At 44.0% G+C, this 12313-nt stretch overlaps 1 protein-coding gene across 2 annotated transcripts in view; it reads right to left on the minus strand.

The window, feature by feature from the left end:
- TBCK (TBC1 domain containing kinase) overlaps positions 1-12313 on the minus strand; it is a 242687-nt gene that overhangs the window by 34075 nt on the left and 196299 nt on the right. For both annotated transcript variants that reach the window (XM_038755254.1, XM_038755253.1), the window contains one exon: positions 4487-4662. In XM_038755254.1, coding sequence (XP_038611182.1) covers positions 4487-4662 — 176 coding nt within the window. The remainder of the gene's footprint in view (positions 1-4486; positions 4663-12313) is intronic.

The raw sequence follows: 12313 nt of genomic DNA on the forward strand, positions 1-12313 counted from the left end.
CAATTATTAAGTGGGATTTTAGGAAGGGTTTGAATGTGGGGAGAGTTGTGCTCTGTTGGATTTGTGGAGGGAGGGAAACAGTAGAAGGAGGGGCGTGGGTGGGAGAAGAGAGCGAGGTCCAGTTAAAAGATTGGCGTGGAAAGAACAGAAGGTGAGAGCTGTCAAATATAAGGTGAAGAGAGCAGAGAGATAAAGTAGGGGCGATTTGGTGGAGAGCCTTGAAGGTAATGGTGAGAATTCTTGCTTTGAAAAAGAGGAACGTGGAAACAAGTGCACAAAGTACAGTGCACAGGCCTAGATTTTCAAAAGAATGTTCCCTAATTCCCTAACAGCATCGTAGCCAAAATGTATAGTGCAGGTAACACATATTTATACATTAGCTTCCGCGTCCTTCACTCCACGGAAACCACCTTCTCAAAAGTCACCCATGAGCTCCTTCTGACCAAATTCAATGCCCTCTAACTCCATCTTAACTCTACTGGATCCCTCAGCTGCCTTTGACATTGTGGACCACTCCCTTCCCCTGAAGACATTATCTAATCTTGGCTTCAGTCAATCAATCATATTTATTAAGTACTTACTATGTGTGGAGCACTGCACTAGGCCCTGGGGAGAGTACAGTTTAACAGAGTCGGTAGGCATGTTCCCTGCCCACAGTGAGCTTACAGTCTAGAGGGGGAGACACGATATTCATAGAAATAAATCATGGATATGTACGTAAGTGCTGGAGGACTGAGAAGGGGTGAATAAAGTGAGCAAATCCAAGTGCAAAGGTGAGGCAGAAGGGAGTGGGAAAAGAGGAAATGAGGGCTTAGTTAGGGAAGGTCTCTTGGAGAAGATGTGCCTTCAATAAGGCTTTGAAGAGGGGGAGAGCGATTGCTTGTTGGATAGGAAGAGGGAAGGCATTCCAGGCCAGAGGCAGGACATGGGCGAGAGGTCAGCAGTGAGATAAATGAGATAAAGGTACAGTGAGTAGGTTGGCTTTGGTGGAATAAAGTGTGTGGGCTGTGTTCTGATAGGAGAACAGCAAGATAAGGTAAGAGGGGTGAGGTGATTGACTGCTTTAAAGTCAATCGTAAGGAGTTTCTGTCTGATCTGGAGGAGGACGGGTAACCAGTGGAGTTTCTCGAGGCCTGGGGAAACATGGACAGAACCTTTTTGTAGAGAAATGATCCAGGCAGCAGAATGAAGGATGGACTGGAGTGGGGAGAGACAGGAGGCAGGGAGGTCAGCAAGGAGACTGGTATAATGGTCATGGTGGGATAGAATAAGTGCTTGAATTAAGCTTGTTGTGGGCAGGGAATGTGTCTGTTCATTGTTATATTGTACTCTCCCAATAATAATTTTAATAATTTTGGTATTTGTTAAATGCTTACTATGTGCCAAGCACTGTTCTAAGCACTGGGGGAGATACAAGGTAATCAGGTTGTCCCACATGGGGCTCACAGACTTAACCCCTATTTTCCAGATGAGGTAACTGAGGCACAGTGAAGTGACTCGCCCAAAGTCACACAGCTGATAAGTGGCGGAGCGGGATTAGAACCCATGACTTCTGACTCCCAAGCCTGGGCTCTTGCCACTGAGCCATGCCGCTTCCCAAGTGCTTAGTATGGTGCTTTGCACACAGTAAGCGTTCAATAAATACAACAGAATGAATGAATGATTAACATGGTAGCAGTCTGGATGGAGAGGAAAGGGCGAATTTTGGCCATGTTGTGAAAGTTGAACCGACAGGATTTAGTGATTGAATGATTGAATGAATGAGAGAGAGGAGTCAAGGATGATAGTGCTGTCTTCAGTGACAGGAAAGTCGCTCAGAGTAGAGGGTTTGGGTGGGAAGATAAGGAGTTCTGTTTTGGACATGTTAAGTTTGAGATGTCAAGTAAAGATGTCCTGAACAAATGCAAGACTGCAGAGAAGGAGAGAAATCCGGGCTGGAGATGTAGATTTGGGAATCATCTGCATAGAGATGGTAGTTGAAGCCAGGGGAATGAATGAGTTTTCCAAGGGAGTGGGTGTAGATGGAGAAAAGAAGGGGACCCAGAACTGAACCTTGAGGGACCCCCACAGTGCAGGGAGGCAGAGGAGCCCGCGAAAGAGACTGAGAATGAGCGGCCAGGGAGATAGGAGGAGAACCAGGAGAGAAGAGTGTCACGGAAACTCAGGTTCGATAACGTTTCCAGGAGGAGGTGGTCGACAGTGTTGAAGGCAGGTGAGAGATTAAGGAGGATTAGGATTGAGAAGAGGCTGTTGGATTGGTGAGAAGATCACTGGTGACTTTGAGAGGGTGGTTTTTGGGGAGCGAAGGGTTGGATTGGAAGAGTGGAACTGGAGACAGCGGGTGTAGACAACTCGCTTAAGGAGTTTGGAGAGGAATTCTAGGATGGAGCCGTGGGGTCAAGGGAGGGTTGCTGTAAAATAGAGGAGACACGAACATGTTCGAAAGCAGTGGGGGAAAAAGCCACTGGAGAGCGAACAGTTAAAAATGGTGGTCACAGAGGGAAGAAGGAAGGCACTAAGTGCTTTGATAAAGTCTGACGGGATGTCTATCAAATCTGTTATATTGTACTCTCCCAAGTGCTTAATTCAGTACACTACACACAGTAAGCGCTCAGTAAATAGCAAGAAAAATCGCCTGACACAGAGAAGCAATTAGGCTACAAAGGAAGAATTTGAAGACAGATTAAAATTTAATTATGGCCTTTAAATATTTCTTCATTCTAATTTTTGAGCCTATCTTTTACTCTGAATCAATAGATTAATTCTTTGAATTCCCAAAATTCAAGCTGAGAGATAAGGCTCACCTTCTACGTACAACCTTGCTCCCACTCTATTATTTCTCCAAATCTGTAATTTATTTTACTGTTTCCTCCTATAGACTGGAATTGCATCTACCAACTCCGCTGTCCTGGTCTTTCCCAAATGCTTAGTACAGTGCTTTGCACACAATCAGCACTTAATACCACTGATTGACTGTCCCACCTCTGACAATAATAATAATAATAATAAAATTAAAATATCATGCTATTTATTAAGCACTTACTATGTAATAATAATGATGATATTTGTTAAGCGCTTACCATGTGTCAGGCACTGTACTAAGCACTGGAGTGGGTACAAGCAAAAAGAGTTCCTGTCCCATGTGGGGCTCACGGTCTCAATCCTCATTTACAGATGAGGCACAGAGAAGTGAAGTGACTTCCCCAAGGTCACACAGCAGAGAAGTGGAGGAGCTGGGATTAGAACCCATGACCACCTGATTCCCAGGCCTGAGCTCCAGCCACTGTGCCGTGCTGCTTCTCTGCACTAAATCCTAGATCCTGGGGTAGACACAATATAATCAGAGTGAACACAGTCCTTCTACCCCACATGGGGTATACAGTCTAAGAGGGAGGGAGGGCAGAAATTTAAACCCCATTTTACAGATGAAGAAACTGAGGCACAGAGAAGTTAGATGGCCTGCCGAAGACCACACAACAGGCATGTATCAGATCTAGGGTTAGAACCCAGGTAATCTTGACTCTCAGCCCTGAGCTATTTCCATGCTGCTTTCCCAAACCTGAAACTCCTTGCCTAACCCAGTTCAGCAAAACACAGCCATCCCAGATTAGTTCAAAATATCCTGGATATGTTGCCCCAACAGTCATTATTAATAATGATGGCATTTATTAAGCACTTACTATGTGCAAAGCACTGTTCTAAGCACTGGCACTGTTAAATATGAATATAATTCTTATTAATACTTAAGTACATAGTATATTTAGGTCTAATATTCAATTATTTATTCAGCCATTTCATTATGAATAATTGTACTACTTGTACTTGGACTTCCCAAGCGCTTAGTACAGTGCTCTGCACACAGTAAGCACTCAATAAATACGACTGATTTGTTATATTGCTTTTCCTCCTGTTCCCATTATTTTAAAATAACTTCTACTTTAACGGTCTTTTCTATTACGTTGGGAGTGCCTAGAGGGAAAAACACTGGTCTTGCTTCTACTGATCTCTCCTGACTACTTAATATGGTGTTCAATAAATACCACTGACGGATGAAAAAGAGCAGAGATTCTATTTTCACTGAAAAATGAGCCTTACGGAATTTTAAATAAATTTTACAGGATTTCAAAACACTTGTTCTTTGGCATAGGAAGCAACGTGGCTTGGTGGAAAGAGCATGGGCCTGGGAGTTGGAGGATCTGGGTTCTAATCCCAGCTCTACGACTTGCCTACTGTGTGATCTTGGGCAAGTCACTTAACTTCTTTGTGCCTCGGTTTCCTTAACTGTAAACTGGGGACTCAACACCTGTCTTCCTTGGACCGTGAGCCCAAAGTGGAAAAGGGATTGTGTCTGATCTGATTAACTTGCATCCACTCCAGTTCTCAGAACAGTGCTTGACACAGTAAATTCTTAATATGATAATGATAATATTCACAAATTAAAAAGAGGAGACCACGGCACAAATAAAAAGTTTCTTTTAAAGGATACTCTTCACTGTTTCGGATGTCAACCACCAGCAGCTTTGGCTTGTTGGATTTGGTTTTCTTGATGGGAGTTTTGAAGTGGCCCAATCCCGTCAGCTCACACAAATCAATCAGGTCCTCGGCTGAAATTCGGGGTGATACCTCAGATTTCAGATCATCCAGGTCGATGGCTTCTCGTGACTGAAGAAAGGAAAAAGGGAGAAAAAGGATGAAAAACCGGTTGTGAAAACAATGGAGTCGGTCTGGTAGAAAACCAGGCTGTGCTTTTCACCTCCTGCTGGGACACTGGACGACAGCATCGAAAGGAAGTCGTCCTTCACACTCCCAAACCAGCTTGATCATCATCATCAATTGTATTTATTGAGCGCTTACTGTGTGCAGAACACTGTACTAAGCGCTTGGGAAGTACAAGTTGGCAACATATAGAGACAGTCCCTACCCAACAGTGGGCTCACAGTCTAAAAATTGATTTAAGCCATGCATCAAATGCCCTGGAATCAAAGCCTGTCAAATCTGGTTGAGAGCTACTCAGAAATGCCCATCCATCACAGACAGCATCAAAAGATTATCTATGCACGAGAGTTAATAATAATAATAATAATAATAATGGCATTTGTTAAGCACTTACTATGTGCAAAGCACTATTCTAAGTGCTGGGGGGATACAAAGTGATCAGATTGTCCCACATGGGGCTCACAGTCTTAATCCCCATTCTGCAGATGAGGTAACTGAGGCTCAGAGAAGTTAAGTGACTTGCCCAAGGTCACATAGCAGACATGTGGCGGAACCGGGATTAGAACCTATGACCTCTGACGCCCAAGCCCGGGCTCCTTCCACTAAGCCATGCTGCTTCTCTAAAAAGTTAAAAGGTAGTTCATTGTTCCAAAAGATGCTTAGAGATGCTTTGATGGGTTATTGGCCAAACTACAATGTTTTAACTATCTCATTGAATGCTCATAATCTTAATTATGGCTCAAACCAGAAAGGTCGATGAAGTAATTTTCGCCATTCACTCAACTGTATTTATTGAGCGCTTACGGTGTGCAGAGCACTGCACAAAGCGCTTGGGAAAGTACAATACAGTAAGAAACAGACATTCCTTGCCTGCAACGAGCTTACAATCTAGAAACGAGTTTTCATTCTAGAGTCAATCAATTGTATTTACCGAGCATTTACTGTGTGCAGAGTACTGTATTAAGTGCTTGGGAGACTAATAATAGTTGTGGTATTTGTTCCGTGCTTATTATGTGCCAAGCACTGTTCTAAGTGCTGGGGTAGGGGCAAGGCAATCAGTTTGTCCCACCTGGGGCTCACAGTCTCATTCCTTGTTATACAGATGAGGTAACTGAGGCACAGAGAAGTTAAGTGACTTGCCCAAGGTCACACAGCAGGCAAGCTGCAAAGCTGGGAATAGAACCCATGACCTTCTGACTCTTAGGCCCAGGCTCTAACCACTATGCCAGGCTGTGGGGATGGGGCCCCAGGAGCAGACTTGAGATCTTCGGGTGAATAGCTGGGTGGGAGCGAGATGCCCTAGTCTGGCAAGTGAGTTTGGGACCAGGGCTGACAAAGAAGAAGGGTAACAAGAGGGTGAGATGCCTGAGTTGCTGTATGACTTCATTTTTTTTCTTTTTAAATATGGCATGTTAAGCGTTTACTATGTGTCAGGCACTGTACTAAGCGCTGGGGTGGATACAAGCAAATCGGGTTGGCAAATCCCTGTCCCACATGGGGCTCACAGTCTCAATCCGCATTTTACAGATGAGGTAACTGAGGCGCAGAGAAGTGAAGCGACTTGCTTAAGGTCACATAGCAGACAAGAGGCGGAACCAGGATTAGAACCCAAGACCTGCCTCCCAAGCCGGTGCTCTATTCACCCTGCAAGCTAAGCAGGTTGGACACAGCCCATGCCTCACATGGGGCTCTCAGTCTTCACCCCTATTTTACAGTTGAGGAAACTGAGGCACAAAAGTTACGAACACAGAGCGGACAATGAGACAAGTTGGGGAGCCAGGCTCTATCCAGTAGGCCACACTACTGGGCAGGGATCGTGTCTTCTTACTCTATTACTTCCCCAAGTGCTTAGTACAGTGCTGTGAACACAGTAAGTGCTCAGTACATATCATTAATTAATTGAACAAAGGGTTCAGGAAAGACCGACCAGTTCATCGGGAAAATGGCTAGTCTCTCTAGGTCAGTGCATTTCAAAGGTCTGCCGATGTTAAGTCTTCTACTGTGTCTGTGGGTATATGTGTACTAAAAACAGACGGCCAACCTGAAGATTTCCGGTGAAACCTAGAAATGTTGACTAGTAATGCTGCCAGAGTTTAATTGTGGACATTTTCAAGTCCCTAGAAAAACAGAACTGACATCAAAAGAGACTAATAGAGAAGCAGCGTGGCTCAATGGAAAGAGCCCGGGCTTTGGAGTCAGAGGTCATGGGTTCAAATCCTGGCTCCGCCTATTGTCAGATGGGTGACTGAACTTCTCTGGGCCTCAGTTACCTCATCTGTAAAACGGGGACTAAGACTGTGAGCCCCCCGTGGGACAACCTGATCACCTTATAACCTCCCCAGAGCTTAGAACAGTGCTTTGTACATAGTAAGCGCTTAATAAATGCCATCATTATTACTATTACTATGTGAGGGTTAGGGTTAGTGCCTTCTGCAAAGGGAATTACATTTCCGAGGGTCCTCTGAGAATGAGACTAATCAATAAGCCAGGCAGAAATTTTCAATTCAAGAGTAGAGGCGATGCAGGCCGCTTCTTTCTCCTGTCTCCTTGCTGACTTATTCTGCACCAGCGTAATGAGTCGGTCACTCCAAGTAGCGAACAGTGGGTACATATGCTGAGATCCACAGAAGTGTGTGTTCTAGAATTTTACATTTCTGTGGAAGTTCGTATTTATGGAAGTTTTTATATGGAGTGAAAGCATTTGCACTCATCTCTCTCATTCAATCCACATATTTAGTCTGTCACCAAGTCCCGTCAGGTCTATGTTCACCACACCTCTAAAATCCTTGCTTTCCTTTCCATACGAACTGTTACCATGCTGATTCAAGCACTTATCATTTCTTACCTTAAACTACAGACTGCATCAGCCTCCTCAAAGAGCTCTCTGCTCCTCCCCATTCCAATCCTTTACTCTGCTGCTGGGATCATTTTTCTAAAACCATTTAGTCCACATCTACTCACTCCTCAAGAACCTCCAGTGGTTGCCCACCCACCTCCACGTCAACCCCAAATTCCTTACCATCGGCTTTGAAGCGCTCATTTGGCTCTCCCCCTCCTACTTTACCTCACTGATTTTCTATTATGACCCAGCCCATGCCACTTCTCTCCTGTAATGCCAACCTACTCACTGTACCTCGATTTCATCTACCTTGCTGCTGATCTCTTGTCCTTCCCCTTTCATATGCTACAAACCATCACTCTCCCCACCTTCAATGCCCCAGTAAAATTACATCTCTTCCTAGAGGCCTTCCCTCTGGGAAGAGTGTGACTCAGTGGAAAGATCCTGGGCTTTGGAGTCAGAGGTAATGGGTTCAAATCCCAGCTCCACCAATTAGCTGTGTGACTTTGGGCAAGTCACTTCACTTCTCTGGGCCTCAGTTCCCTCATCTGTAAAATGGGGATGAAGACTGTGAGCGCCCCCGTGGGACAACCTGATCACCTTGTTACCTCCCCAGCACTTAGAACAGTGCTTTGCACATAATAAGCGCTTAATAAATGCCATCATTATTATTATTATTCCCGGACTGAACCATCATTTCCCTCACTCCCTCTCCTTTCTGCTTCGCTTATGCACTTGGATCTCTACCCTGGTGTTAAAATCAGCTATCCACACCCATACCTGGGCCTCAAGACATGAAATCATTTCCTTTGTCTGGAGGACAACGGCCCTGTATTTCGGGATACATAACTGATGAAGACAGCTTTGCTTTCACACATGTAACTGAGCCCCTCAAGCATCAGATTCCAAAAGTATTAATTTCAATCAATTGTATTTATTGAGCGCTTACTGTGTGCAGAGCACTGTATTAAGCGCTTGGGCAAGGACAATATAACAGAGTTAGCAGATACGTTCCCTGCCCACAACAAGCTTACAGTTTTGAGTGGGAGGCACAAATTAATATAATTACAGATACATATATAAGCGCTGTGGGGCTGAGCGGGAGGTGACAAGGGAGCAAATCCTAGTGCAAGGGTGATGTAGAAGGGAGTGGGAGAAGAGGAAATGAGGGCGTAGTGAGGAGATGGAGGAGATATGCTTTCAATAAGGCTTTGGAGGTGGGGAGAGAAAATGTCTGTCAGATATGAAGAGGGAAGGCATTTCAAACAGGCAGGTAACCCGTGGCTGAAAGGTCGGCGGCGAGATAGCCGAGACTGAGGTGCAATGAGTAAGTTGGCAATTAGAGGAGCTAAGTGTGAGGGCTGGGTTGTAGTGGGAGAGCAGAGAGGTAATAATAATAATAATGATGATATTTATTAACCGTTTACTATGTGCAAAGCACTTTTCTAAGTGCTGTGGAGGTTACAAGGTGATCAGGTTGTCCCACATGGGGCTCACAGTCTTAATCCCCATTTTACAGATGAGGTCACGGAAGCACAGAAAAGTGAAGTGACTTGCCCAAAGTCACCCAGTTGACAAGTGGCAGAGCCGGGATTCGAACCCATGACCTCTGACTCCAAAGCCTGCGCTCTTTCCACTGAGCCAAGCTGCTTCTCTAAGGCAAGGTAAGGTAGGAGGAGGGGGAAAGGTGATTGATTGAGTGCTTTAAAAATATCATCTGAATGGCTATTTGTGTAAGTACATTAGATGGAAACCTAACCTCGAGCAGGAAATGGATGCCGGTGGCCTCTTTTAACTACATTTCTTGCCAAGCAAAGGTGAAATGAGGAATAACTATTCTAGTAGTCTGAAAGAGAGGAAAATCAGAAAATCCATATAATAATAATAATAATGGCATTTATTAAGCGCTTACTATGTGCAAAGCACTGTTCTAAGCGCTGGGGAGGTTGCAAGGTGATCGGGTTGTCCCATATGCTGGGTCACAAAACCAAAGCAAGCCCCACTGAATCCCAGCTCTGCCACTTCCCTGCTGTGTGACCTTGGATACGCCAACTGACTGCTCTTTGCCACAATTTCCTCATCCGTAAAATAGGGATTCAATATTTGTTCACCTTGCCTCTTACACCATGAGTCCCATGTGGAAAAAGGACTGTGTCCAACCTGATTATCTTCAACCAACCAACTGTATATATTAAGTGCTTACTGTGCGCAGAGTACTGTACTAAGTGCTTGGGAGAGTAACATAACAACTGTGGTATCTGTTAAGCACTTTGTGCCAGGCACTGTACTAAGCGCTGGGGTGGAAACAAACCAATCAGATTGGACACAGTCCCTGTCCCATATGGAGCTCACAGTCTCAATCCCCATTTTACAGATGAGGTACCCGAGGCACAGAAAAGCTAAATGACTTGCCCAAAGTGACACAGCAGACAAGTAGCAGAGCTGGGATTAACACAGCAGTATGCAATATAGCCATTCATTCATTCAATCAATCGTATTTACTGAGCGCTTACTCTGTGCAGAGCACTGTACTAAGCGCTTAGAAGGTACAACTTGGGAACAGACATAGACAATCCCTACACAACAACGGGCTCACAATCTAGAAAGGGGGAGACAGACAACAAAACAAATAGACAGGCATCAATAGCAATATTACCTTGTATCTATCCCAGTGCTTAGTACAGTGTTTGGCCCAGAGTAAGTGCTTAAATACCAAAATAATAATAATTATTATTTTTACTATTCTAGTTAGAATGGGCCAATATGGGTCAGAGTTCAGAGGTACCAATGACATGGAAGAAGATTTTTGGTCACAGCCAACTGATTTACCAACCACGACTTCAAATTTCAGTTTCCTGCCCTTGAGAAGAAGCTTCCAAAAGTGAACAGCCAGTCGGCTATTAATTTGAAAATGTCCCTGTCCCTTTCAATCTGTTTTCAATGGCTCACGCTCCTTCCTTACATGAATCTGAAGGCATGTTCCAATTTAGAAAGGAGAAGCCCATCTCCGGTGCAAAATACTGACCAGGCCTCCTGACTGGGAAAAGATAAATATCTGTGCTGGAGATGGATGCTGGCTTTCACCACGGCCTGTGTTCTCTGCTGCTACGGCACTTGTTCTCATTCCATTAAGTTTTACACAGGAATGGGACTTGCCATTTGCAGCTCTTAATCAAAAGAAGTCGGCAGCAGGAATTTTAATGCTCTTTAATATTGAGGAATTATAGCGACTTAAGCATTCTGAAATAAAAAGCTGAGCTCCAGAAAGATTACAGAGCTTTAGTATCACTGGGCTATACGATCGCGGCTGCAAACTCATTTTTTCATTAAGTTAGGATCCGTTACTGGCATTTCCTTCTAGCTTTTATGGGAAATCAGGTATTCACGAAGATGAATTCCTCAGATTTCACTGGCCAAGCTTGGGAAGCCTTTCTAATCATGGTTTTGGCATTTCAAGCTGAGTTTGCCACAGGGAAGAAGAAGTCTGAGAGCAGAAAGTCACTGGCTATCGCATTTATCACCGACACTGAGAGATCTAACCTATTTAAGCAAGGATGCCACAGGACAGAGGATGTTCTCCTGTGCAAAATAGGAGTTAAAAGGGGAAGCAGTCATGACCTCAAAGGTCGCTATGCTTTTTGTCTCCTTGGTACCGCCAAGGTGGGGCATATAGATCAACATCAAGAAAATTAGACTCTGTGGCAAATTAGTTTACATTTCTTGAAGTAAAAATACAGCGGCCCAGCTTCCTTTTTACTAGACAGTTTTACACGGTTGTTTTACTCCCCACTATAAAATTTCCATTTAGCAGCAAGGCAGCAAACCATATCCAATTCAAGTTTTTCCTTACTCAATACGCTAGATAGTGACCGTTTGGCCGTGGCTTCACTGGTGCTTCAGATTGATGGGGATTTATTTATTTATGTATCTGTATTCACGATGACCTTCACACAACTCCAGAAAGAGGTATGAAGTTTCTGTTTCAGAGTCTGTTGATTTGCTAGAAAACATTATTCAGAGGCTACACAAACAGCTGCAAAATTAGGTGCTAAGTTCTTTCTCCTCCTTAGGTTACCATCAGAAAGGAAAACTCTGGAAATGGAATTTCTCGAGCAAAGCTACTGATAAACATCAGAGAGTGTGAAGGGTGAGTCCCCTGAAGTGACCATCTGGGTGTATCAATAATAAGAATTTTAATTTAATGGCAAATTAATCTGGCAAATGCCTAAACACACAGATGGGTCTTTCCTGAGTCTCATTAGGTTACTTGGGAAGTGAATTCCAGAGTTTTTCAATGAGTCTCTTGTTTCCCTAGAGTTAAAACAGAGCGGGGCCACATATACATTCATACATACATACATAAACACAACCCACACCCTAAAAAGGAAAAAAAAACCCACCAAACTAATGAAAAACTGAGAGGAAAACTGGCCCAAGTAGCCTAAAAGCTGGGTTGACTCTCAAAACACCCTGATGACATGTTGCCTGTGTTTCTGTCTCATTGTGAGAGCTAAGGAAATATGGTTCCTTAGAATGTAAGAAAACAGCAAGAAACATAGCAGCAATAGGAATAATGAGAATAATAAGAACAATGATTTTGGAATTTTGGTATTGTTAAGTGTTTACTACGTCAGGTGCTTTTCTAAGCACTGCAGTACGTACGACTTAATCAGGTTGGACGCAGTCCCTGTCCTTCAAGGGGCTCACAGTCTAAATAGCAGGGAGAATAAATACTGAATCCCCATTTTACAATTGAAG

This window comes from Tachyglossus aculeatus, chromosome 12, assembly GCF_015852505.1.
Source record: "Tachyglossus aculeatus isolate mTacAcu1 chromosome 12, mTacAcu1.pri, whole genome shotgun sequence".
NCBI lineage: Eukaryota > Metazoa > Chordata > Mammalia > Monotremata > Tachyglossidae > Tachyglossus > Tachyglossus aculeatus.